At 42.9% G+C, this 26,582-nt stretch overlaps 1 protein-coding gene across 1 annotated transcript; it reads left to right on the top strand.

Moving 5' to 3' along the window:
* Nucleotides 1-337: 337 nt before the first annotated feature.
* On the top strand, nt 338-21,842 carry LOC134206103 (uncharacterized). Its single transcript, XM_062681799.1, has 5 exons — nt 338-460; nt 578-764; nt 830-960; nt 20,697-21,147; nt 21,232-21,842. The coding sequence occupies exons 1-5, from the start codon at nt 338-340 to the stop codon at nt 21,840-21,842; spliced, it is 1,503 nt and encodes a 500-aa protein (XP_062537783.1).
* The last annotated feature ends 4,740 nt before the right edge of the window (nt 21,843-26,582 follow it).

Raw genomic sequence — 26,582 nt, 5'->3', positions numbered from 1 at the left:
TACTCTACTGAAGATGAACCGTGTTCCAGCACTCAACGAAGTGAACTATCCGACCACCGCACCCGGCTCCACGTCAAGCGTATCCAATACTCGAAATATTACAAATGCACATGTGACTGGCAGCGGCAGCTGCATCGGTTCAAGCCCCAGTACGACCTGCTCCATCTACTAGCGAATGACCCCTGGTTCCACCTCCTGAATTCCATCGACAACTGGAGAACGAAATAGTTCTACCGGGAGAATCTGCTTCCCCCTACACCCCGGGGCAACTGCTACAGATCTGTTCGCAACTCGCCAGTCGGCTGCATGATTTCAAAACCCGACAGGTGGACACTCTATGTTCTTTATTGAAAGTAACTGCTTGCTACGCTACACTCTCAAAATCAAAACAATCGTTCTGAAGGGCGTCCTTGAGGAGAAGGAAATAGACGTGACGTTCATCACCGAAACGCAACCGGAGGTAAAGGTCAACAATCCAGACTTTCGTATCGTGCGACTCGACCAGCCGACTAGGGGAAATTGTTTGGCCATCACTCTTCGCTACAACATCAACTGTTCCATGCTGCCAAGCTTCCAGCTGAGTGCCATCGAGGCCACCGGTGTCGATATTACCACTTCTATTGGTACAATCTCGCTCATCGCGACATACTGCCCAACTAAAGCCAAAGCCGGCCAAGGATCATTGGCCGCCCTTTGCACCATCTGGAGCAACATGGAGGAAGGTCACTACACGATCCCAAGTCCGGATTTCTCCTCCCGAATAAGTCGGTCCTGAGTCCATGTATCAATCAACCTGATCAATATAAACATACACGAACACATCTTGCAGTCCGTCACCCGCCAGGAGCTCATATCGAATCACTGGCGGTGGCGGAAGTGGGCATGATAAAAATGATCCAGGCCAGAATGGTAGACCTCGGAAATAGTGATTTCTCCAATAAGAACGCGCTCTCCCAGACTGTGCTAGGCCGTTCTGAAAAAATACTTAAGATTAAAATCCAAGCCTCGGCCCATTTCACCTTTGATCCCATCTTTGAAAATCTTTGAGATTTGCATACTAATGTATATCACAAACTTCATCATTCCATTTCCCCCATGCCTACTATTGTCTATTGTTACAAATATTATAGGCGAGTGTTCCGTTTTTCAAACACCTTTCGCTGACCTTCAATCAGTGTATTCATGTCATTTACTTTTCATCGTCCTGTATGTCAACCCAAAGCCATTCCCATCCAGAGGCCGGGAAAGGATCCTTCCTTTTCCAAAAGTTCTCGTTCCATCAGCTCAGGGTTATCTTTACTCAGGGTTATCCAAGCTGTTTGAAAAAGCTATTGATCGCCAGCTACTTGAATCTGCCGCTAACCACAGCATCTTTCTCGAGGAACAGTTTGGCTTCTGACGTGACCGTACTGTGAGGCCCTAAGTGACCGGAACGAAATTATGACAGCGACTCTCCGTGGATGCGTGTGGTGTACGCTGCGGAGATCTGACCGGAAGAGGCAGAATCATGGCTTGCTGCTCGCCGATTGACACGCCGAGGTGAGAATCTCAAACCCCACATTCCCCTTCTTCTCTCATTAAAAACGCAAAAAAAAAATCTTCTAGAATAGCACGCAATGCTTGTTTTCCTCCTGGGTTATTTGAAGTAGATGAAGGTGAGCATCTGTTGCATTTGAGCAACCGGTTAACTCCATTGAAAACTGCACACCAAAATAAACATGACTCAACGTCATGGTTTTAATACCAGAACAATGATTTAGAACGTGGGTTCCCAAACTGTGGGTCGCGAAAGATAAAACGTGATTCATATTTTCGTTGCTATTCCGTGTCACAAATCTATACAAGCTTTAACACGAGGATCTAAGTAATGAATATATGATTAGAGAACAACAAATTTACGAAGCCAATGGCCTTCTTTTGTTATCCGAGATTTTAGCAAATACATTGAACTTTCAATTTCTTCCAAAAACATTCCAAATCTTACCCAAATGCAATCCAAAACAAAGCGGTGTTGAACTTCATTAATAAAGATTTAAGAACAACCTAATAACGATAAGAAAATCTATGCCAATCGAAATTCAATGTGTATCCAATCAAAATCCAATCCAAATCCCATCCAAATCGAATTTAAATGCAATCCAAATCCAAATCCAATCCAAATCCAAACCAATTCCAATCCTAATCCTAATCCAATACATATTCAATCCAGTCACATCCAAATCCAATCCAATTCAAATCCATTCGAAATCCAATCCAAATCCGTACATTTAATCCAGTTTTTACTTCCGCGTATAGTACACCATCAATCTGAACTTCAGCATATTGATGTTGACCTTCCGAGCCAACGCCTTGCAAAGGACATTTATCTTAAATTCCGCAACATCTGAGATATTTACCCAAATGAGAGACGTGTAAACTAGTACTGCTAGCCAATAACTCCAAACTAATCTTACGCAAAATAAATTCGAACTTCCGAATAGCTTTATGAAATCCGGTAAACTTATTAACTTGGCAAATTCCAAGATATTTGATCCTACAGGTAATCCCGCTATGGCTAATCAGTCAATCCTTTCTAGATAATATATTTGGGTTTTCGAACAGTTTCGAACAGTGCAGCATAGAATATTTCTCCATTTCTCTCAGATTTCGGTAAATCATAGTTCAAATAGTAGTCTCATGTACACTAACGCCACCGAGTTTCTAGATCGTAAATCATTTTTCGTTGATCTTCCATACGCGCCTTGTACACAAACTGCAATACAGTTTTCGGCCACCTTTTAGACACCCTTTATAGTTTTCTAAATCACCGTCCATTTTCCACCGGTTTTCGAGACAGGTCTTGTGATTTAGCAAACCACAAACCATTTTCCGACAGTCTTCGAGACGCGTATTGTGATTTTGCAAACCACAAACCATCTTCCGACGGTCTTCGAGACGCGTATTGTGATTTAGCAAATCACAAACCATTTTCCGACGGTCTTCGAAACGCGTATTGTGATTTGTAAACCACAAACTATTATCCTACTGTAATCACAAAGATGAAGGGCAATGTGGCAGAACTTGCTCTGTTATAATGCTGGGTCGCTGAGAAGTCGCTGAGAAGTTGGAACTGTGCCTTGTTCTTGTCGAGGAGTGCTCCTCAAACAGTCTTTCTCAAAGCTAGAGTTAATGGAATAATTTATTGTCGAGCTATTGTCTGCTGTTGTTCCCGCTGGAACTGCTTAAGGAGAACCATCCTTAATAACCAGTGTCAGTGATCAGACACGGGCGGATGTTCGGAAATCTCAGGATTTTCGGGATATCGAAGTAAATTTCTCGGGATTCGGCTCTCTTTGTGGCTTCAACTCACAAAAATCAACATGTTCATAAAATTCCGACCGGTCTAGCAAATTTTCGAGTTGAGTTTCCATGCCTCACGATATACGAATGTGGAAATGGTAACGTGGCTCAGAAAGCTCACGGTTTAAAACTGTGGAAGTGCATTATGAACTCAAAGGTGCAATGCACCCATGTGAGGGTGTAATACCACAGAAATGCGAAAAATAGTTTAAATTTCTTGACAATTATTTCTATTTTTATTCGCACTTACGCTTTTCCATTTTTGATAAATCAATAGTATCATTGTGTGGATATATCAAAGTTTCAAATTAATGATTATGATTAATAAAGTAATGTAAGCGGCTACCTCAAAGCCCCACCCAAGCTAAACAAAAATCACACACCTGCATAAACCCATCGCACATCTGGTGTTGTGATGCTCGTTAAGTGATTACTGCCACCACACGCAATAGCCACTGGCATGGGACACCTATTCAACGGACAAAATCCACGTGCACACACATTGCCATTGTCGGTGCTGCGCTGGCTGTTGACAGCGCACTAACTACCATGCGAGTGCGTCGAGATCTGATGGCGGTGCACATTACCTGCACTATACTATGTGCAAATATTATTACGAGTCTGGTCAATAGCATCAAACGAACAACACCCACACGACAGCACAGTAGCTCCTTGGATAACTGAAGCAAGTCAAAATCTGAAAAATGTTTCGCCGATGTTGTATGCATCCAAGAATAAAAATTCAGCCGAACCCAATTCAAAAGAGAAAGTAATTCACAATCAAGTTAAAGAATTTCCCAACACCACAAAATTTCACATTTACTTGTTATAGCAACATTAGACATATTACAGCAAAAGTTGTTCCTCAGCCGTCCACTATGAAACAGGATTCTCGGATATGTTACCGCTAGTCGGCAGCCGGCAGGCTAATGGTGCACTGCACACGCTCGGCGAACGCAATTAAATTTACATTACGGAAAATAAACAATCAGCCGGCAGCAGATCCAACGCTTTGCCCAACTGTATCGGGCGCAGGATTCTCGGAACCGAAAAGCTTTCGCAGTTGGATCGGCTGGATGCAGTACGCATCAAATAAATAGCTCCCTAAAGATTTGCACGTTTGGTTTCTGAATACGGTCTAGTTGTGCGTTTGTGCAAGCGCACCATGATGGGCAACCTGTGTAACATCATCACATCAACAAGGTGCAAATAGGATGATGTTGCTTGTAATCGGCTAGAAAAGCACAAGCTGGCAGGCACATGGCTTGAGATAATTATTATTAATAATAAAGGGTTTACTGTCCGTGATTGCATGGATGATGTGAGAGCCATTGTACTCTGCCACTAATCGGATAACTCAACGGCGAATGGCGTATGCTTGAGGTATCTAATCTTATAGGAACTTGGAAAGGAGTTGAAAAGTTTTCAAGCAGGAAGCTTGAACACTTTTGTGCTATTATATCGGAAGATCAGAAAAAGTAAGCGATGTTTTGGATGGCTCATACGTTACCTATGGGCTATGGACATGACTTCTCTTTCTCCATAATAACTGAGGTAGGAATGCCACATAGTTCCGATGTTTTTCCAATCGTTAAGTAATACGTGAAAGCAATTCATTCCAGCAGTTTAACAAAGTGATTGGAAAAACGATTTTCCGCCCACATTATGTACAGGAAGTGGTAGGTTAATCGCTAATACGGTTTTGTGATTCACGGAAGAAAAAGCACCAAAGGTATTATTCTTCTCATTGCTACATGGCCTTTTTTCCACAAAGACCTCCCTCTGCCAGCGGAATACAGTCCTGTTTCTGATGACTAGAAGCAATCAATCCTTATTCTTTTGTACTTACAAGAAATAACCAAACGATGTAATGGTTCAGTTTAATGCATTCGACGTGTGAGTCGCTTTTGGTGGAGAGCTGTCCAAAGTGACAAACACTATTATCCGTGCTGTCCCATTTCTGCTGTCCCCCTCCCCATCGAACGGATTCTCACAATATTTCTTGCGTACGCGCCGGAATACACTTTTCAGCACTTCACTGCTCCGCTTGGATTGCAGTGCATTCCCCCGAAGTATTGATGACAAGACGCTAGCTAGCAGACGGCTCATGCTGCTTCTTGGACCGACCACGTTTGGCATGATCCTCGCTATAGCGTTCATTGGCTTTGGCATTGACTTTGGCTATTGAAGTTCAACCTGTCATAAATCATCACTCCCAGGTGCTTTAGTGACCACTTCGAAGCAATCACATGCTCTCCGACGTCAATATTCACCCGTTTAATCACATTGCCACATTGTTTAATCAATGCATTGCCTGTGAGTAGTCATATAGAAATATTACAGAGAACACGTAATAAAGCTTTTGAGAAAAGTCGTGGATTTCAATGAGTGTCTGGGCAATACGCCTCACCTTAACCAAAGACATTTCCTAGCCCTTTATTAGTATTTTATCAATCGCATAGTAAAAAGGTTACAAATATTTGTGCTTGACATTAAAAAAACCAACATAAGTACATTTAAGCAGGTTTGAAATACATTTCAATAGTTTACATATCAATTGGATTTGGAAGCAACTGCTGCAGGCTCGCCGCGCTTGCGTCCAGTTGGTAAGGGCATATCGTTCGCCTGCACTGTGGCGTTTGACCAGTGAAATATGTTTTCGAAAAACGTATTTTTTTTTTTTGAAAATGGTGGCAATTTTACATCGTATTAACGACTGAGAAAAGTTATTGTGTTGCCCAACTGAGTGTTCCAGTGCAAGTTTTGCTAGCGCCGCTACTAACGATAATGGTCTGCGACTTGTAACCTTTGCTGCTTCTAGAGGGATGGCAATAAGCAGTACCTATCTTCGCAAGTAAGAATATCCGCAACCACACCTGGCAATATCCGAGTGGAGACACTTGCTCAGAGATAGACCACGTGCTGGTCGACGGACGACATTTCTCGGATGTTATAGATGTAAGGTCCTTCAAAGGTCCGAACAACGACTCGGATCACTATCTTGTAGTTGCAAAAATTCGAGCGCATCTTTCCAGCGTCACCAATTTACGAAACAACAGAACGATGCGTTTTAATATCCAACGCTTGTCAGTTAAAGGAGTTAAGGAGTTAAGTTAAAGGAGTTGCTGAACAATACCACCAGACGCTGGACCAGCGGATAGGAGATGCCACCGGATCTGGTGACGTCAACAAAATATTCACGAAGATGAGACTACAACAGCGCAGGAAGTGTTGGGCACTGAACAGCGACGCCAATGAAATGGTTGGTTTGATGAGGAGTGCCAGACAGTGACGAACGAGAACAATGTTCACGCTAACTTTCACCTACTCAGTGACTGAGTAAAATTGTATTGCCCTCTCTTTTCTTCCCATGAAAATTTTACTCAATTTTCGTTAAAAGCGGAACAACTCAAAACTATGAGTAATTCTGCTTTTGACGGAAATTGAGTAAAATTTCCGTGGGAAGAAAAAAGAAGGGAAAGACAATTTTTCGCAGTCACTGAATAGGTGAAAGTTAGCGTGTTGCTAGTAGTCGAATGCTAGTTGCTCGTACCTGTTCCAACAGAGAGCAGAAGAGGTTAGAAGAGAAACGAATCCACCGCAGAAAAAAGGCAACACGAAGAGAATGTGATAGCTGAAGCGCAGGAGAACATGGATAGAAACGATATGCGGAAGTTCTACACAACTTTCAATGGCCCGCGGCATAAGACTGCGCCAGTGCCCGCCATGTGCAATGACCGAGAGGGGAATTTGCTGACAGACAAGACTATGGTGGCAGCCAGGTGGAAGAAGCACTTCGAAGATTTGTTGAATGGTGAAAATGAAGGTGTATTAAGAAGCAGGATGAACATATAGTCGGCGACGGTCAAGCTGTGGAACCACCAATGCTGGACGAGGTTAAGAAGGCTCTAAACAAGCTGTAAAACAGTAAAGCTGCTGGGAAGGACGAGATCCCGGTCGAGCTTCTCAAACACGGAATTGAGCAGCTGCATCAATCAATCCACCACATTATCCAGAAAATATGGGAGGATGAAGAACTGCCTGTGCCTGGTTGGATGGCCTCATATGTCCAATCTATAAGAAAGGACACATACTAGAGTGTGTCAATTACAGAGGGATCACCCATCTGAACTCGGCGTACAAAATCCTGTCGCGTATTCTATTTAACCTTCAAGGAATCGCATCGTTGTAAAAAGTACAACACAGTGAGTTAAAGTGAGATATCTTTTTAGTCAGTTGACCAATTTGCACCAAATCACCATGTATTCCTCAAAAAATTAGTTCTTTATCAATTGAAAAGATAATAAAAGTGATTCGATAGAAAGCTCGGGTAACTATAGCTGAATAAAAGGCTCAGGTACACAGGGAAAAGTGACCAGTAATGAATTATTTATTTATTTCATTAACAATTCATCCTAAAGTAACGCGATTTTTTCTGTATCATTTCTGATAATAACCTTGGAGTATATTCGCAGTTCTCATTCACGTACGACCGTAGGTGGCCATCAGGCGGCCTTCCGGATAATCCGGAATGTCTGTAAAAAATGGTCATTCTGGAAAGTTCGTCCGAGAGCAGCGCATTTTTTTTCTAAACCATTTCTGATGAGGATGTTTGCGCTACAACACATTCCTCACAATGCTATGACCGCAGGTGGCCACCAGGCGTCCTTCCGGAAAATCCGGAACGTCCGTAAAAATGGTAATTTTGTGAAGTTCGTCCTAAAGCAGCGCATTTTTTTCTAAACCATTTCTGATGGTGATTTTGGAGATATTCCACAGTTCTTACTCTGCTATAACTGTAGGTGGTCACCAGACGGTTTTCCTTATAATCCGGAAAGTTCGTAAAAATTATCATTTTGAAAAGTTTGTCGTAGAGCAGCGCATTTTTTTCTAAACCATTTCTGACAATAACCTTGGAGTTAATTCGCAGCTCTCACTCATCTATGGCCGTGGGGTCGTTCAACAATGATGTCACAGGTTTTAGGGGGGAGGGGTCTAAGATTTTGTGACAGTACACATACTAGGTATACAAAAAAGCGTGACAGAGGGGGGAGGGGGGTCTAGAAATCTCAAAAAGTAGTGGACGTCATATTTGAATCGCCCCCGTAGGTTGCCACCAGACGGCTTTTCGGATAATCCGGAACGTCCGTAGAAATGGTAATTTTGAAAAGTTTTTCCTAGAGCAGCGCAATTTTTTGTAAAGCAATTCTGACGGTGATATTCGGTGATTCCTGATATACAGGGGTTAGACAAAAAGGTTGAGATAGGCAAAATTTTGTCGAAGTTCAAATCAGCATAACTTTGCGTAGAATGATCCGATTTCGATGAAACCGGAACCTTCGGACGCGGAAACTCTTCTAGTATACTGTCCCCATGCAAAACCTCAGATTGGCCCTTGGCCACCGGGGATGTTCCGGGTTTTCCGAGGCTATGTTAAAAATGCATTTTTTCTTCTGCTTGTCGTTTTATCTGACGTTAACTGCCATCATGTTTTACACTCTCCCTGGAAACTAGAACTAATATGCTGACCAATGCTGGCTGCAGATCGAAAATTCGTTTGGTATACGCAAAGATATGGCCATTTTCGTAAAATCGGTACGGGATTGGCCATACACCTTGAACAAATGTCACTTTCGCAGAACACCCGGAACCTGTTACAAATTGACCAGAGAGTCTTACAGTCACCATAATGTATCTTTAATAGAGATCCTGTATTCATCGGCTTGGGAAAACATGAATTTTGAAACCCATATACGCATAGTTCCAGACGGTGCCAAAACCGGCCCCTCCTGGAAGACCCTTGAAACCTGCTATAAGGGTGGCAGTGGACACTATCATTCTGGAAATGTTTCTGTAATCATCGTCTCGCATAGCCATGAAGATAGATATCCATATTTGCATTATTCTGATCTGTTATCATTTCATTATGTTCCCGGAACCGTTTTTACGGAAATGGCCATATACCTGCGTAGTTTTGATGGATCTACAGCCACCATTGACCGGCATATTAGTTCTAGTTTTTGGAGAAAACATAAAACATGATGAAAGTAAACGTCACATAAAATGCCAGACAGTGGAAAAAATGCATCTTGAACATACCTTCAGAAAACCCGGAACATCTACGGTAACCAATGGCCAATCTTAGGTTTTGCAGGAGGGCAGTATACTAGAAAAGCGTCCGGTTCTGATGGTCCTGATTTTATCAAAATCGGATCATTCTACGCAAAGTTATGATGATTTGAATTTCGACATAATTTTACCTATCTCAACTTTTTTGTCTAACCCCTGTACACAGCTCCTACTCTGCTACGACCGCAGTGGTCACCAGGCGGCCTTCCGGAGAATCCGGAACATCCGTAAAAATTGTAATTTTGTGAATTTCGTTCTAAACCATTTCTGACGGTGATTTTGGAGGAAATGCACAGTTATTACTCTGCTATGACCGCAAGTTACCACCAGATGGCCCTTGGGATAGTCCGGAAGGGCCGTAGAAATGGTAATTTTCGAAAGTTTTTCCTAGAGCAGTGCCATTTTTTTCTAAACCATTTCTGACGGTGATCTTGGAGATATTTCAAAGTCTTAATCAGCTATGACTGCAGGTAGTCACCAGACGGCTTTCCGAATAATTCAGAACATCCGTAAAATGGTCATTTTGGATGGTCCGGCCTAGAGTAGTGCAATTTTTTCTAAGACATTTTTGATGGTGGTATTGGTGTCAATTCACAGTTCTTACTCTGCAACGACCGCAGGTGGCTACAGACGGCCTTTCCGCAAATCTGGAGCGTCCGTGAAAGGTCGTTTTGTACAGTTCGTCCTGGACTAACGATTTTCTTCTAAACCATTTCTGATAATGACCAGGAAATTAATCTTTACCATAAAATATTGTATAGAGTTTTCCACCTTCGCCAAAGGTATAATGGCCCAAAAATATATGTACTACGCAAACCAATGAATGATAAATTCTATCATAATAATACTTAAATAGTAGTCATTGATGATAATAACCACATCCGGTATTCGAGAGACATTGAATACCAATTCAATACCTTGCCTAAGTTAAGATATTCGAGTCAAGTATGATGTGTTTGTAATAGCCATCTGAATTCCTGAAAATCCCTCAATGAGGTACCATACCTAGTTGAGGTACTTACAGGGCACTTTGCCTTACTCGATGTACTGTTTTTATTTTATTTCTTTGTTAAGTTTATTTTGATTATAAATAAACTCGATATACTGTAAATCTATGTGAATCATGTTGTTTTTATAATAATAACGAGTGGCCAATCCCAACAAACATTGAATGTTGTTAAAGGTCTTATATAGCCAAATAAACTATTTCAGCCAAAAAAACCTTGTGATAGGAACGCAAAATACGGAATTCTATTGGGATGTAAGAAACAAGTTTTTCCTGCATTTCCCATTCTAACAGTTACTGTAAGACTAGTCAAGTTGAAGGTACAGGATTGAAATGGAAACGCTACGGAAATCCATTTCCTGTTCTAGCGATTACTGTAACATGAGAAATATACAATAAGATACAAAGTAGGCGAATGGAATGGGCCTGAGATCGAACCCAAAGCCTCCTGTGTATGAGGCAGAAACGGTAGTTATATGACTATCAACCTGCGCAAAGTCTGAAAACATAATGAGAGAATGTAGAAAACATATTTTGATTGTGACAGCAAATTAAAATCATAATTCGTTTTCAAATATGAATCATCATGATTGATTACATATTTTGATCTCATTTTGCTGTAGATTTCTAAATTGTATGATTTGACATCAAAGTGAGTACTTATTTTGTTATCGAAACCAATATCAGAATAAGTTTTCGATTTGCTCTCTTCGATAGCAGGAATAGTTTTCAATTTGATGTCACAGTAAGATTTTTCTGCTGTACATTTTGTTATTTTATCCATTAAAACGACCAAAAAGATATCAAATTAAGTAATCATATTCGGCAATTTCACAACATCAAAACAAGTTATCGATTTGCTCTCAAGCTTTGCTCGGGAAGCACACTTTTCTGAACACATTGGTTTTCAAATCCCAAATAACTGTAAATGACTGCACTTTCAAATCTGACATATCCTGCGATATCTAACAAAACTGGTAGATCCATATATCACCACCCAGCGGATATAATCCAAACTAAACAGTTCTTCAGAATAATGGTTTTTATCCTCGAACAGCTGTGAAGAAGACGGCCACTCTCTAATATCACATAACCCCGGATCTGTATTCAAACTGGTGGTCTCACATTTACTACCACTACTCTACGGACGAATTTTAAACTTCACAATATTTCAACATATTGGTTTCCAGTCCTCGAACAATTTAGTAGAAGACGGCAATTTTCTAAATTCCACAAATCCTGAAATATCGAACTAAACTGATCTCTCATATACACTAACGTCGCCTTATGGCTTAATTCTGAACTAAACAGTTTCTCAACATATTGGTTTCTGTGGAGTCTGGAAAATAATCCAGTCTACCAGCTTATGGTGCTGCTGTCGAAGTGTCCACGTCCTGCTCGTCCGACGGTCAATGGATGAAAGAGGACGAGTCATGCCGATGCGTTGACTGCAGAACACGACGTGTCATTTTTTTAGTGTCAACGAATTTTAGTTCTCGTGTTATAAAAGTTGAAGCGATTTGCGGAAGGTTAACAGACTGAGGAGTCCTGCGTCGGCGAATACCAGCCAGGTTTTCGTGAAAGCCGATCAACGACGGATCAGGTGTTTAGCCTGCGAATGATCCTTAATAAATTCCGGGAGTGCAACTTGCAGACTCACCATCTGTTCATTGATTTCAACGCAGCGTACGATTCAGTGAAGAGAAATGAGTTGTAGCAGATAATGTCCGAACATGGTTTTCCGGTGAAACTTATTAGCACTGGTTTACCTTGGAACCCTTGTGACATGCGACAATGACGTTTCCCATGAAGTGAAAAGACGTATTGCTGCTGCGAATCGGACCTTTTACGGATAACGTAACCAGCTTAGGTCCCGCAACATGCAGACGGAAACGAAATTTGCTCTATACAAAACTCTGATTCTACCAGTGGCCCTTTATGGACATGTAGCATGGGCATTAAAAGAGGCGGACCGGAGAGCTTTCGGGGTTTTAAAGCGAAAAGTGCTGCGTACAATACTCAGAGGGAGACTAGAAAATAGTGTGTGGCGCAGACGCATGAATCATGAGCTGTATCAAGTAAACAAAGGAGAAAATATTGTGAATCGTATCAAATAGGGCAGCAGGAACTAGGTCCAAGGGCTTGACGATCCCTTCTCAGGCCATCTGCGAGTTGTGGGGCTTGCCTAGGATGTGGTGGGGTTTGACAGTGGGCCATGTTAAATTCCTATAACAAGCTGCATATATCCGCAAGTAGGCCCCACCAAAGCGACCATGTGCCGCTCAATGCGCACAAGCCCAAGTCCTGGTGTCAGGTGGGACACAAAACAGGCCTGACACGACGGCCCACCGACCAGACAGGAGGCCTGGAAAACCAATAATTACGAGCAATATAAGAAATAATGTGACTCGATATAATTGGCAAAGACCTAGGCGACGAATAAGGATCACGACTGGAAGCTTGGAACATGGAACTGCAAGTCGCTAGGCTTCGCAGGTTGCGACAGGATAATCTACGATGAATTACATCCCCGCAACTTCGACGTCGTAGCGCTGCAGGAAATCTGCTGGACAGGACAGAAAGTGTGGAAAAACGGTCATCGAGCGGCTGCCTTCTACCAAAGCTATGGCACCACCAACGAGCTGGGAACCGGCTTCATAGTGCTGGGCAAGATGCCCCAACGTGTGATTGGGTGGCAGTCAATAAACGCAAGGATGTGCAATCTGAGGATGAAAGGCCGTTTCTTCAACTATAGCATCATCAACGTGCACTGCCCACACGAAGGGAGACCCGACGACGAGAAAGAAGCGTTCTACGCACAGCTGGAGCAGACATACGATGGATGACCACTGCGGGACGTCAAAATCGTCATCGGCGACATGAACGCACAGGTAGTAAGGGAGGAAATGTATAGACCGGTCATCGGACCGGATAGTCTGCACACCGTATCGAGTGATAACGGCTAACGATGCATAAACTTCGCAGCTTCCCGCGGAATGGTAGTCCGAAGCACCTTCTTTTCCCGCAAAAATATCCACAAGGCCACACGGAGATCACCTAACAAAGAAACGGAAAACCAAATCGTCCACGTTCTAATCGACGGTAAATTCTTCTCCGACATCACGAACGTCCGCACTTACCGCAGTGCGATTATTGAATCCGACCACTACCTCGTTGCAGTATGTCTGCACTCAAAACTCTCGATGGTGTACAACACGCGTCGAAGTCGAACGCCGCGTCTAAACATTGCGCGGCTAGACTAACCCAAGGATACGCGCAGCAGTTGGAAGTGTCACTCCCAATGGAAGAGCAGCTAGGCGCAGTGTGTCTTGAAGATAACTGGAGAGATATTCGACCCGCTATTGGTAGCACCGCAACCGCTGCACTTGGCACGGTACCCCCGGATCAGAGAAATGACTGGTATGACGGCGAATGTGAGCAGTTAGTGGAAGTGGAAGAGAAGAATGCAGCTTGGGTGAGATTGCTGCAAGATATACCGCACAGACCACTTCGGCCTTAGTCTGAATAAATAAATAAATAAAGAATGCCAAATGTAAATCGATGGTTCCGAGCATGGCACCAGTTCCAGTGCAACGGGCAATTCCGTTCGTCCGTTCATTTAGCTACACAGAAGTGGAATTCTTCGGTCCTTTCTACGAGAAGAGCCGGGCAAGGGCCGAAAGTCTTGTTGTGGGACGGCGCACCAAGAAGCGTTGGATAACGGGATAACGATCCGATAACGGAACGAATTTCGTCGGTGCAAACAAGGAAATCGTAGAGAAAATAGAAATTGACTGTTTGGAGGCGTTGAGAAGTTCCCGGACACGTTGGAATTTCAACCCTCAGCGTCCCATTCCGGCGCCGTACGGGAGAGATTGGTGCGGTCGCTTAAGGAGGCGATGGAGGTGTTACGAAAACCATTTTTTTGTTAAATATCTTGGCTGTGCATATGCACAGCACATGTTTCGAAATGGACAAATTGATATGAAATTTGCGAAAAAGAATCCACGTGTCTTGGAGGGACTCGAACCCTCAACCTCCTACTCTCTAGATAGGCGTGATAACCCCTACACAACAAGACCACTTAAAGGTCACGTTTGCGGAAAAGCCATCAGAACCCGAGTACCAACCTCCACCGCGGTTAGCTCTCTTTTTTGCAAATTGAATATCTTTCGGATGCTTGATTTGTCCAATCTCCATATGTGCTTTACTGTTATATATCCACAGTCAAGCGAGTGCACATTGTTTATTAAAGGATCGCACTCCATGCCCCCAACAACGGGCTGGACGGACTAGTATAGAATGCGAAACTCTGCTGTGCCAAAGGCTTGCTTGGCTAAAGCATTTGATGAGTTTGATTGCCTTACGCGTGCGGTCGCGTGTACTCAGACGACTAATGACGGTGATCAATTCTCAGCCATTGACTTATGTCCCTTAGGACCCATGAAACAGTCAAACCACTTTCTGAGAGACCTTCCGATGTCCGAGACGAAAAGCTATGTTCCAAACAGCGATGAAGCGGAGGCTTTGAGGAACAGCCACAAGAGGTCGCAAGTGCTAGCTGAACGGCTGTGGAAGCGATAGCTGGTCGAACATCTGCCCCATATCAATCGGCGTATGAAGTGGCACAGCGAGCGGCCTGTTTTAGAAGTTGGTGAGGTCGTGTTCATGGCCGACGAGGACAACCGGAAGTGTTGAGTTTGAGCGATCGTGGAAGAGGTGAAACGAGGATTCGACGGGCGTTTGTCAAACACTGACTCCACCCCCAGCAATTTGGGCAAATTAACGATCGTTCGTAGAGTCGTTTACAAACCGAGTTGACAAACTTGGTTCGTCAAACAGCTCTACACACTGTCAAATGTTGCACAAACTTGTCTATTTTCCTGGTTGCGGATTCAATGTTTGTCGAACATTCTTGACCGTGCATATGGGAAGCTACGGAGGAGCTTCTACAGCAACTGTTAATAATGTCTTTGCAATATTGTAGTTGGCCTTTTGGCAAGACGGTTATTCAATCTTGGAGAATTGGGAATAGTATTTTGACGAGCACAAACTCAGAAATGCGATCCAATTTTTAGTCCCTTTTCGACATCTCAGTATACGGTCACCTTTTCTGAAGAAACTAGCTCCTCCTGCGGCGGGCCAAACCTGGAGAATTTATTGCGGAAAAACAGTGTGTAAGGATTGCATACTGGGGTTCCTCTGCAGCAAATATCGTCGCCGGAGTTTGACGGAGACTACAAGAGATGGGTTTGCTCCAAATCTACTTTTGCTTCGCTGATTCATGATTCCCATGAACTCAGCGATTTGTCCAAATTTCATTACCTGAAATCTGCTTTTAAAGGAGAAGCGGCTAAGTTGAACGAGTCGATCAACAACGATAATTACGTGATTGCATGGGAAGCTTTTGCGGAGTGGTACTCGAATGAATATCTGCTGAAAGAATGACACATGCAGCCGTTATTAAGACAGAGTTAGTAGTAAGGATTCAAGGAATGGCGGATGAGTTTGATCAACGCCTGAAAATATTAGCAGCAACTTGAGAAGAATACTGAGCACAGTACAATGATTTTTCACTAGCTGTGCTAGAAGCTGAACGCACATACTGTAGTTGCAAGAGATCATGCAACAAAGCTAAGGAAGCCAACATGCATGGCGTTGATGGACTTTTTTCCGATTCTCCGAGCAAGGGGTCTGAAAGTCATATCCAGCAGTTCTCCCACTGTCACACATCCTCACGCATGGCGATCGAAATCTTTCATCAGCAGATCCACCATGGAGGACATACCGTCACTCTAACTGTCATGTAGCAGGATTTTTGGCCAATTTTAGGAAAAAGAGCTGTGACTTCCGTTCTTAGAAATTGCCAAGAAAAGAAAAGCCAATGGTATGGGGCCGGGGCCGGGGCGATGCTCATAACCGGTATCCATTATTGCGGGCCATTCAATCTCAAACCGTATCATCGACGAAATTCCCCATCAAAAGTTTAAATTTCTGTTTTCTGGTACAGTTACTTTATTAAATTTAATGTAATATGCAAACATTTTTCTTCAATGTATTATTTTTTTTCGTATTTCATTACCCTGGTTCCTTCTATGACTAGAAAAGTTTTTATATTTTCAATCCTTTTTGCTTTTTGATAATAAAAAATCTCCATCACAAAAGCCGTGATTCAATAGGGTGTCGTAACAACGGTTGTTGGCCCTCATAAACTTCTTCTACTTTACCTAGACGCTATAGATGTATCCACAGTTCGGGAAACAGTCTGAGTTGCGCCACACCGAAATCTCCACTCAAGTAGAAAAAGTTATTCACCGCATTCTTATTTTGTCCGTAGAAACCAAATATGATGAAAGGGTGCAACTTTTTTCCCTATTACTCATACACGTATCCCTGCTCTTGGTCTCAAAGGACCACTTGGTTTTTGACTTACGGGATGCCACTTGTGCGGCTCTGTAGAGGGACTGGGGGAACGGTAAACAGGAAACAACCAACATCCACCACACCACCATAGTATACATCATCACTGTGTGGTTCCAGAACAAAGTCAATTAACTTGGCAACTTCTTGTGCACTTATAATTCCCCCACTTGTACAGCATGAGCACGAGCTCAAAGCTGCTGAGGCTACAAAGATTCGGTTCGTATGCTGCTGGAGAGGCAGAGCCTTCTCTATTACATGTGTGATTCGTTCACACGAGAGCGATACTTTGTCTTGTTTCTTCGATACTGTCTAGTGAGGCAACTCGGTCGTCTACCCGAGGCAGAAGATGAAAACTTTGCTACGTACTCAAAGTGACACCGGAAGACAAGAGCGGAAATAGATTTATTTCATATAAACTTTGTCGATTAATTAAAGAAATATATCTTGCTGAAGGGCGGAACGGTGTCGAGGTAGCTCCACCCGGTTGAGGGGACCACGTTGATGGGATCAACCTTATTGGTTTTCTTCCGAATGAACGAATGATGATAGAGAATGTTGATGAAGTGAACAAATCGAGTGCTCCTGTCGGTAAGTCGGAGTGTATTCACCGTGAGGTAAACGGATTTATCATCTGTAGCTACAGTGATGTACGGATCAGTTGATTGAATTTGAAATTCAGTAAACGAATTTCCAGCTCTAGTTAGGTAATTACGATTCAACCAATGGGTTTCATTCACTTGAAACGAAAGAACTTATGGTGAACTTTCTGGTGAACATTCGGAAGTAGTGGTTGGAAAAATTGAAGTTTGCTTTTAAAATAATTATGCTAGAAAGCGAGCCAAATTTCTGTGGAAATATTAAGCTTCAACAGTTCCTAATACTTCTTGAAGCCTTATGCGGTTTCTTAAGAAAACATACATCTGTAACTCTGGAAATCCAAATGTATTGTTAAGGGTTTTAGTCCCATGGGATATCAATTGAATAGTTCGACACGCACTGGATGCTCAATCGGACTTATACAATATCATAACATTGGTCCACAATTTCACGTGATTAAATGTTATAACCATCGCTTGAACTACTTCAAGGTTCTCCCATCTAAGTTTATTATTATAAAAACAGCCATCAGGAGAAAAACGCCCTTAACTGGCATTGCGCATGCAACTGCCATTTGCCATCATCATCCCTTGTCGTCTGATTCAACTATTTCCCACATGTTGATACCGTTGGGAAAACAGGAAAATGACCGTGGCGAATGGCAGTTTCCGTATAGGGAAACGAACCTAAAGGCAATTATCATAAAAGTAAACTTTTTGCTCGTTCCTGAGTGACAATGAAAACATACTGAATTATATCCGTCGTCGTAGAAACAGAACCCCACCCACATCCACCCGAAAGCACTTGTAAAAATCAATTTCTAAACCCATCAAATTATCCGTCCACTACCGGTTGCCCCACGACACGGTACCGCGGTTACAAGTCTAACGACTTTTTGTCGCAACACACGATCATTAATTTGTGTTGATGGTTAGTAAATCACAACCCGCCCAAAATCGAGTGACCACCGCACCGCCACAAATAGGAAATCAAAGCACCGGCATCGGTCAGTGGCAGAGACCGACGGGTGACGACGGTAAATGACGAGTGACGTGAGAAAAATCATATTTAGGTGCAGATTAGGCTCAGGAAAATCCAAAGTTAACCATCAGCCGCGAAAGAAAAACGGTTCTGGTTGGAAAATTATGATCCCATTAGTCATAAAGCCACGAGTCGGTTTCCTTGCTTTGAAAAAACAGTATGGCAGTGAGGGTTGGGAAAGAAACGAGCTTAAGAAGAATGCACGGAAAATGAGTAGAAAACGTCCCGTAATTGAATATTCAAATTAACGGCCCGAGATTTTCTTTAGGTTTTTGGGTAACAATCAAGCTGTGTCAGTGGTTTTTGTAATAAAAGGTCAAATAAGAAGAAATTAATTTAAAGCCTCTTGATAAAAAATAATAATCTGATTAAAAAGAATGAATAATGCGATAAATGTGACAACACTATTTAAAATTTTGAAAGGCTCATTATTATCTAGACAAGAACTGATATAGCAACACCAGCAAACAGTCTCATCTTACTACTGTTTATTGCCCATTTCTTTAGCATTATCCTGTTCAGAGCTACATCATTCCTCGCTACCAATCCAAGTGCATAATCGATATACATATAGCTAAAATTGTTTGTTGATAAGGCTGAAAGTTGTTTGGCCCAATGTGTCGTTTGATCAAACGAACCATGCGGCTTGAGCTAACATTATTTTGCCGAAAATGTCATTTGGTCGAACAGTTCCTTTGACTGAAAAAAAAACAGTTGCCTAAATAGCTCAATTGGCTGAAATGGTCGTGTGGCAGGAAGGGTAATATGGCCGAGATGGGCCGAAAGTGTCGTTCTGCTGAATTTGTCATTTTTCCAAAAAAAAAAGCCGTTTAGCCGAATAGGTCATTTGGCTGAAAATTACGTTCGGCCGGAATGATTGTTTTACAGAAAGGACATTATCGGGCCAAATAGCAATTTCTGCCAAACGACGATTTCTACCAAACGGCATTTTTGATCAAATAACTTTTTCGACCATTTGGGCCAAATGGCATTTTTAACCAAATGAACTGTTAGGACAAACAACTTCTTGGTCAAATTACAAGTTTGGCCGAATGTGCCTTTCTGTCGCTTTCTGCGAATGTCATTTTCGGTCATACCATTTTTAACCTCCCTAACCTAACCTACCTCTTCGGACAGACGTTTAATTCGGTGTAATGGAATTTGGCTAGATGACTTTCGGCCTGAAGTGTTATTAAACCAAGTGGCATGCGAGTAATTGGTTTTTCTTAGAATGGCTTTCGACCAGAAAACAGGTAGGGCCATTTGACCGAAAGCCACAAGGCCGAAAGGTGTTTGACCGAGTAAGTCATTTGAACAAACAAAACAAAACAAGCAAAAAAAAAACTAAATGAATAAATAAACAAATAAATACGAAAAAATAAATTAATTAATAAATAAATAAATAAATAAACTAAAGTTGGAGTGAACGAAGCAAACCAAATAAATAATGTGTAAAAAGATGTTTATTGAATATTCAGACAATTATGACAACTCAAAACATTTATAACAATTTGATTCGGGCTAAACCACTAACTGGCCTTCCAACCAAATAATTAATTGTGACCAAAAATTAACGGTCACAATATTCATCCAGGAGTTCCTGCGGGAATTCCTCCAAGATCTCTTCCACAGGTTCCTCCAGATATTCTTTCGGAAATTAGGGTAAAGCTAAAGCTAAGCTAAAGCTAAGCTAAAGCTAAGCTAAAGCTAAGCTAAAGCTGTGCTAAAGCTAAGCTAAAGCTAAGCTAAAGCTAAGCTTAAAGCTGTTAAAGCTTGCTTAAAGTTGGTTAAAGCTAAAGCTGTTAAGCTAAGCTAAAGCTAAAGCTAAGCTTAAAGCTAAGCTGTTAAAGCTAAGCTAAAGTTAAGCTTAAAGCTAAGCTAAAGCTAAGCTAAAGCTAAGCTAAAGCTAAAGCTAAAGCTAAAGCTAAGCTAAAGCTAAGCTAAAGTTAAAGTTAAAGCTAAAGTTGTTAAAGCTAAGCTAAGCTAAAGCTAAGCTAAAGCTAAGCTAAAGCTGTTAAGCTAAAGCTAAGCTAAAGTTGTTAAAGCTAAGCTTAAAGCTAAGCTAAAGCTAAAGCTAAAGCTAAGCTAAGCTGCTTAAGGTTAAAGCTAAGCTGCTTAAAGCTAGTTGTTAAAGCCTAAGCTAAAGCTGTCAGTTGCCCAGCCCCAGCCCCAGCTGCCCCAGCCTGGCTCAGCCCAGCCCAGCCCCAGCCTGCTCAGCCCGCTCAGCCTGGCCCAGCCCCGCCTCAGCCCCTGGGCTCCAGCCTGCCCAGCCCGCCCCAGCCTGCCCCAGCCTCAGCCCGCCCAGCCTGGCCCAGCCCGTGCCTCAGCCCCTGGCTCAGCCCGTGCCTGGGCTCAGCCTGCCTGCCAGCCTGGCCTCCAGCCTGCCCGCTCAGCCTGGGCTCAGCCTGCCTCAGCCCGCTCAGCCTGCCTCAGCCCGCTCAGCCTGGGCTCAGCCTGCCCCTGCCTGGGCTCAGCCTGCCTCAGCCTGCTCAGCTCCTGCTCAGCCTGCCCGCCCCAGCCTGGCTCAGCCTGGGCTCCCAGCCTGCCTCAGCCCGCCCAGCTCAGCCTGGGCTCAGCTCCGCTCAGCCTGCCTGCCTCGCTCAGCCTGCTCAGCCTGCCTCAGCCTGCTCAGCCTGCCTGCCTGCCTGCCTCAGCCTGCTCAGCCTGCCTGCCCCAGCCTGCCTCAGCCTGCTCAGCCTGCCCCAGCCCCAGCCCCAGCCTGCTCAGCCCAGCCTCCAGCCCCAGCCTGCTCAGCCCCAGCCCTGCCCAGCCTGGCTCAGCCCCAGCTGCCCAGCCCCAGCCTGGCCCCAGCCCAGCCTGGGCCTCAGCTCAGCCTGCCCCAGCCTGGGCTCAGCCCCCAGCCCCCAGCTCAGCCCGCCTGCCCGCCCAGCCTGGCTCAGCCCGCTCAGCCCGTCAGCCCAGCCCGCCTCAGCTCAGCCAGCTCAGCCTGCTCAGCCTGCTCAGCCTGGCTCCAGCTCAGCCTCGCTCAGCCTGCTCAGCTCGCCTCAAAGCCTGCCTCAGCCCCGGGTCAGCTCACTCAGCCTGGCTCAGCCCTGCCTCAACCCGCCTCAGCCTGGCTCAGCCTGCTCAGCCCCTCAGCTCACTCAGCCTGCCTGCCTCAGCCTGCCTAAAGCCTGCTCAGCCTGGCTCAGCTGCTCAGCCTGCCGCTCAGCCTGCTCAGCTCAGCCTGGCTCAGCCTCAGCTCAAAGCCTGGCTCAGCTCCTGCTCAGCCTGCTCAGCTGCTCGCTTAAGCTCAGCTCAGCCTGCTCAGCCTGCTCAGTTTCAGCTGCTTAAAGCCTGGGCTTAAAGCTGCTCGCCAGCTAAGCTAAAGCTGTTAAAGCTGTTGTGTTGTTTAAAGCTAAGCTGCTTAAAGCTAAGCCTAAAGCTTGCTCAGTTGTCAGCTGTTGCTTAAAGCTGTTGCTTGCTTAAAGCTTTAAAAGCTAAGCTAAGCTGTTTAAAGCTAAGCTAAAGCTTGCTTAAAGCTAAAGCTTGTTAAAGTTAAGCTAAAGCTGTTGTCAGTTAAGCTAAAGCTGTTTAAAGCTAAGCTGCTAAAGCTAAGCTAAAGCTAAGCTAAAGCTAAGCTAAAGCTAAGCTAAAGCTAAGCTAAAGCTAAGCTAAAGCTAAGCTAAAGCTAAGCTAAAGCTAAGCTAAAGCTAAGCTAAAGCTAAGCTAAAGCTAAGCTGAAGCTAAGCTAAAGCTAAACTAAAACTAAGCTAAAGCTAAGCTAACTAAGCACTTAATGAGGAAACCAATTTTAAATATTCGGCCAAACGGTGTTCGACCAAATGAAATTTTCGTCCAAATATCATTCTGCCAAGCAGGTTTGACAAAACTCCTCAAACTCGCTAGTGTTAAATAAAATCATCATCAGCAAAATGATGCGTTCGCATCCTCACGATGAGGGGAAGCGTAAATGAAGTAGAGGCCAAACAAGCAGAGTGAGGAAGAGCGTAGCAAAAACACAAGCGAGTGTGGCGTCGGGTGGAAGACGTGTGAGTGAGAGTGAGTGACGCACCACAAGAAAAAGATTAACGTCAAACTCCCTCTTGTTTTACGATGCACAAGCTCGGGTTGGATGATGCTCATTGTTGTGAGTTTTGATGCAAATATCTGCTCCTCACAAAAACTTTGACTCTTGCTCATTTTCCACTCGGCGAGGAGTTTATGGCAAGCCTACTGCCAAGTGACCCTAAACCATATTTCTACATGATACTTAAATATAAATGTGTTCTCTCTCTCGATACCTCCCTAACTCGATGGTCCCTTCAATATCGAGTAAGAGAGAGTTCACTGTGTTTCCTCTGGCCTTAAAACAAGCAAATGCCTGAATTAAATGGAGGTCAGTTTAGATCGAACTAGCGGGCGTGTGCGGAAGACTTTTCCACTACAAGTGAAGTCAATTGAGCCATTTTCGGTTAAAGAGTTGTGCTTTTTTTCGATCTTTGGCAGACAATATTCGGCCGCATAGTGGCTGTTTCGTGAGTAACCGCGAAGGGTGCAAGCCACCCCATCGGCGTGATGGAGACGCATAGTAGCTATTGCAACCAACTAGTGACTTGCACGGAAGGTGTGAAACGATCCATTTTGTAAGGGTGGTCGTCATTGTAACTTGCGCGGTGGGAATGAGACGAACCTTTTTCGTCCGTATCGGTGCGATGGAGACGCTCGGTCAGTCAAGCGTCAAAACAGTGCGGTATAGTCTTGTGCAGTGAGAGTGTAGATATTTTTTCGCGAGTGAGAACTCATCTGGACCGCTCCAGATTGCGAGACTGCAAGGTGTAAACGGGCGGCCACTTCCGGCTAACCTGTTCATTCTCCGCCTCTCTTTCGAAGCTTTCCTCGGGAGAGCAATCGATGGCGCGAACAAGAAGAATGGTGGACAGTTTGACAACCTGCTGACAACAGGTTTCGGTAAATGAACACCCTCAGCTAAACTCCGTTTAATGCGTGGTCTCGAACGTGGACGCCAAAGACCTTCCGGACGACTACCTTCTAAGCCAACTGAAGGAGCAATGTGTGAATGAGCTACACCGGATCAAAACGACTCAAAGACGGTAGCCTGACTAGAAGGTCATATACAAATTATATCAACATATGTTTCTATGTTATAATAAATTTTTATAACAAAATTTGTTAGAAAAATTGTACAGGATGTAGTTAAAATAATTAAATTTCTATAAAAAATTACACTACTTGAAACAAAAAACTATCAAATTTTGTTACAATTTTATCATAAAGTACATATCTATATATATAAAAATGAAATGGTCTGTGTTCGTATCCGCATAACTCGAAAACGGCTGGATGGATTTTCTTCATTCCTTCAGCAGATATATTAGTTATCGTTTCCAGCGGGTTTATACGATATTTCCTCATGCGAAAGTCAAGGGTAAGATTGATAAAATCGTGAAAAACTAAAATTAAGATTCATATGGATATTTCGCATGGGCAGTTCACACGCGCATTTTCGCCTACTATGCAGGACAACGTCTGCCGGGTCGACTAGTTTTGTTATAAATTTATAACAGAATCAGATACAAAATATATTGTGTCCCTGCATTTAGAATTTTTTACAGGTCGTGATAGGTCTCTAGATTATGATCAACAATTTATTTTTGCCTTTCTCGTACAACAAAGTTGTACCGAAAGGCTATATGATTGCTTCAAAAAAGAACTTTTGATAGCAGGCCCGGAGACCCATAGTGTTATATACCGATCAACTCAGCTCGACGAACTGAGGTGATGTCTGTATGTGTGTATGTATGTATGTGTGTGTGTGTATGTGTGTATGTATACAAATTTTGTAGACACACTTTTTGGAACTTAGCATTATCCGATTTACTCGCAACATATTACATTCGACGGGGAATGCGGTCCCATTATTTGCTATTGAAAATTGTTTCGATCGGACATTGCATTTCGGAATTATTGAAAAATCATTGTTTTTTTCCCAAAGGTCCCCCCTTGGAAAAAAAAATTCAAAACCGAAAAAAAAAAAAATTTCGGAAATGGTGGCAATGCATTTTAACTAATGCAAAAACATGCAAAATTATTGAAAAAATGTGATCTATTCTCCTAAAGAGCTTTTTTGACCTTTCTAATGTGATTTTTTCAATATATTTTATAATGCACGAGAAAGGCATCATCACTGCTAGGTGGATTAACCTGGGTTTTTTTTTTATTTTTGTTTGAACAAGAATATTTTTCAGGAACATGAAGCTAACTACATAACAAATTAGGCAATCTTTTCAAAATCAATTTTCAAAATGTGATATCTATGGCTGGGTGACTTTGCTACATCTATTTTAATTGCCTACTGAATTCGGTGTTAAGCATTTTTTTAAATCATATCAGGGCATCTTTAGTAGAGTTATAAATTGTATGAGAGTTATAAAATGAAATTGAAACTGTAAAAATGCCATCTTCAACAGACGTTATAGTTTTTAAAATTTGAACAGTTTCGTTGGGAAATTTATAACTGGAATACTGCTGAGCTGTATTTTTGCACGAAACAGAACAGAATTTACTCGAGTTTTATTGCGTTCCCAATAATAGAAGATGACGTCAGCAGCTACAAAAAACACTGTATCATCGACATCACAACAGATTGACATTTGAATTGGCCTCGGAAGATTATTTTTTTCGTTTTCCAGTATAAAACATGTGCAGCTTAAAACTCCTATTGAAGATGTATTTCTTGTTTTATATCTTATATCTTTGATGAATTATAAATATCACAATATGTTAAAATTGTATTCAGTTTTTGTTATGCTCTTCTAGTCGTGAAGTTATTTATTTATTTATTCAGACTAAGGCCGAAGTGGCCTGTGCGGTATATAAGAGTCTTCTCCATTCGGCTCGGTCCATGGCTACACGTCGCCAACCACGCAGTCTACGGAGGGTCCGCAAGTCATCTTCCACCTGATCGATCCACCTTGCCCGCTGCGCACCTCGCCTTCTTGTGCCCGTCGGATCGTTGTCGAGAACCATTTTCACCGGGTTACTGTCCGACATTCTGGCTACGTGCCCGGCCCATCGCAGTCGTCCGATTTTCGCGGTGTGAACGATGGATGGTTCTCCCAAGTAGCACACGCAACATCTTTCTAAAAGCTCCTTGTCCCTATTCAGTTTCATTAAAGGCGTTGGAAAAACATCAAAGCACAAAAAAGTTGCATCAAGATGTCAAAAACGTTCGAATTGTGATCAATGTTTCATTAAAACTGCAATGCAGTACGTGTTTGACATTTGGAAACAAACAAACAAAGAATACTGCACTTCATGTTGCAATCACGAAACAAAATCATTAAGTTGCATATTTTTCACCATGTAACTTCAATGCGTCTTTCAAAATTTTATTGTTTGTTTAAATTAAGTTGCAAATAAGTTGAATGTGTCGTCATGTTTAATTTAGCATCGTTCAACGTTTTGACAACTCACATTTTTTTCCTGTGATGGTGCAATCAAGTAACAGGAAACCTGAGTACAAAACTTCATAATCGTATAGTTTTTATTACGAGTCAACATGCAGTCCCTTCGAAGTGTTGAATGGTGCTGGGGTAGAGTGAAGGACTATCAATCACAAGATCCATAAATCGAATCCAGTTTTTATAGTTTTATTTTTTTTCCGCTGTAGTATTTTGCAACATTATTGCAATTTTCCTGTAATCGGAGGATGTTTCCATAGGCTCCACCTCTTGCGCTTTATAGCTTGCAAGATAGTTATATTTGATGGCACATACGCAAAGATTGTTTCTTTCCGAATAGTTGCAACACAGTGAAATATTCAGAAGTGAAACAATTTGTGCTGCTTGGGCTCCCAACAGCTGATGCAATTCGTGGTTCATTCGCCTCCTCCACGTACCGTCCGCCATCTGCACCCCACCATAGATGGTACGCAGCACTTTCCTTTCGAAAACTCCAAGTGCGCGTTGGTCTTCCACGAGCATCGTCCAGGTCTCGTGTCCGTAGAGGACTACCGGTCTAATTAGCGTTTTGTAGATTGTCAGTTTGGTACGGCGGCGAACTCTATTCGATCGGAGCGTCTTGC

The sequence above is a fragment of the Armigeres subalbatus genome, chromosome 1 (genome assembly GCF_024139115.2).
Source record: "Armigeres subalbatus isolate Guangzhou_Male chromosome 1, GZ_Asu_2, whole genome shotgun sequence".
NCBI lineage: Eukaryota > Metazoa > Arthropoda > Insecta > Diptera > Culicidae > Armigeres > Armigeres subalbatus.
Note: the sequence above shows the minus strand (reverse complement) of the source record. Positions and strands in the feature narration are given on the sequence as shown.

Bases quoted from the DNA above. Each gene is read 5' to 3' on its own strand.
- LOC134206103 (XM_062681799.1), top strand. From the start codon at position 338: ATGTTCTTTATTGAAAGTAACTGCTTGCTACGCTACACTCTCAAAATC. The intron at 765-829 runs GTCGGTCCTGAG...CACATCTTGCAG, and splicing joins GGATTTCTCCTCCCGAATAA to TCCGTCACCCGCCAGGAGCT. The intron at 961-20,696 runs GTGCTAGGCCGT...TCAGTTGCCCAG, and splicing joins AGAACGCGCTCTCCCAGACT to CCCCAGCCCCAGCTGCCCCA.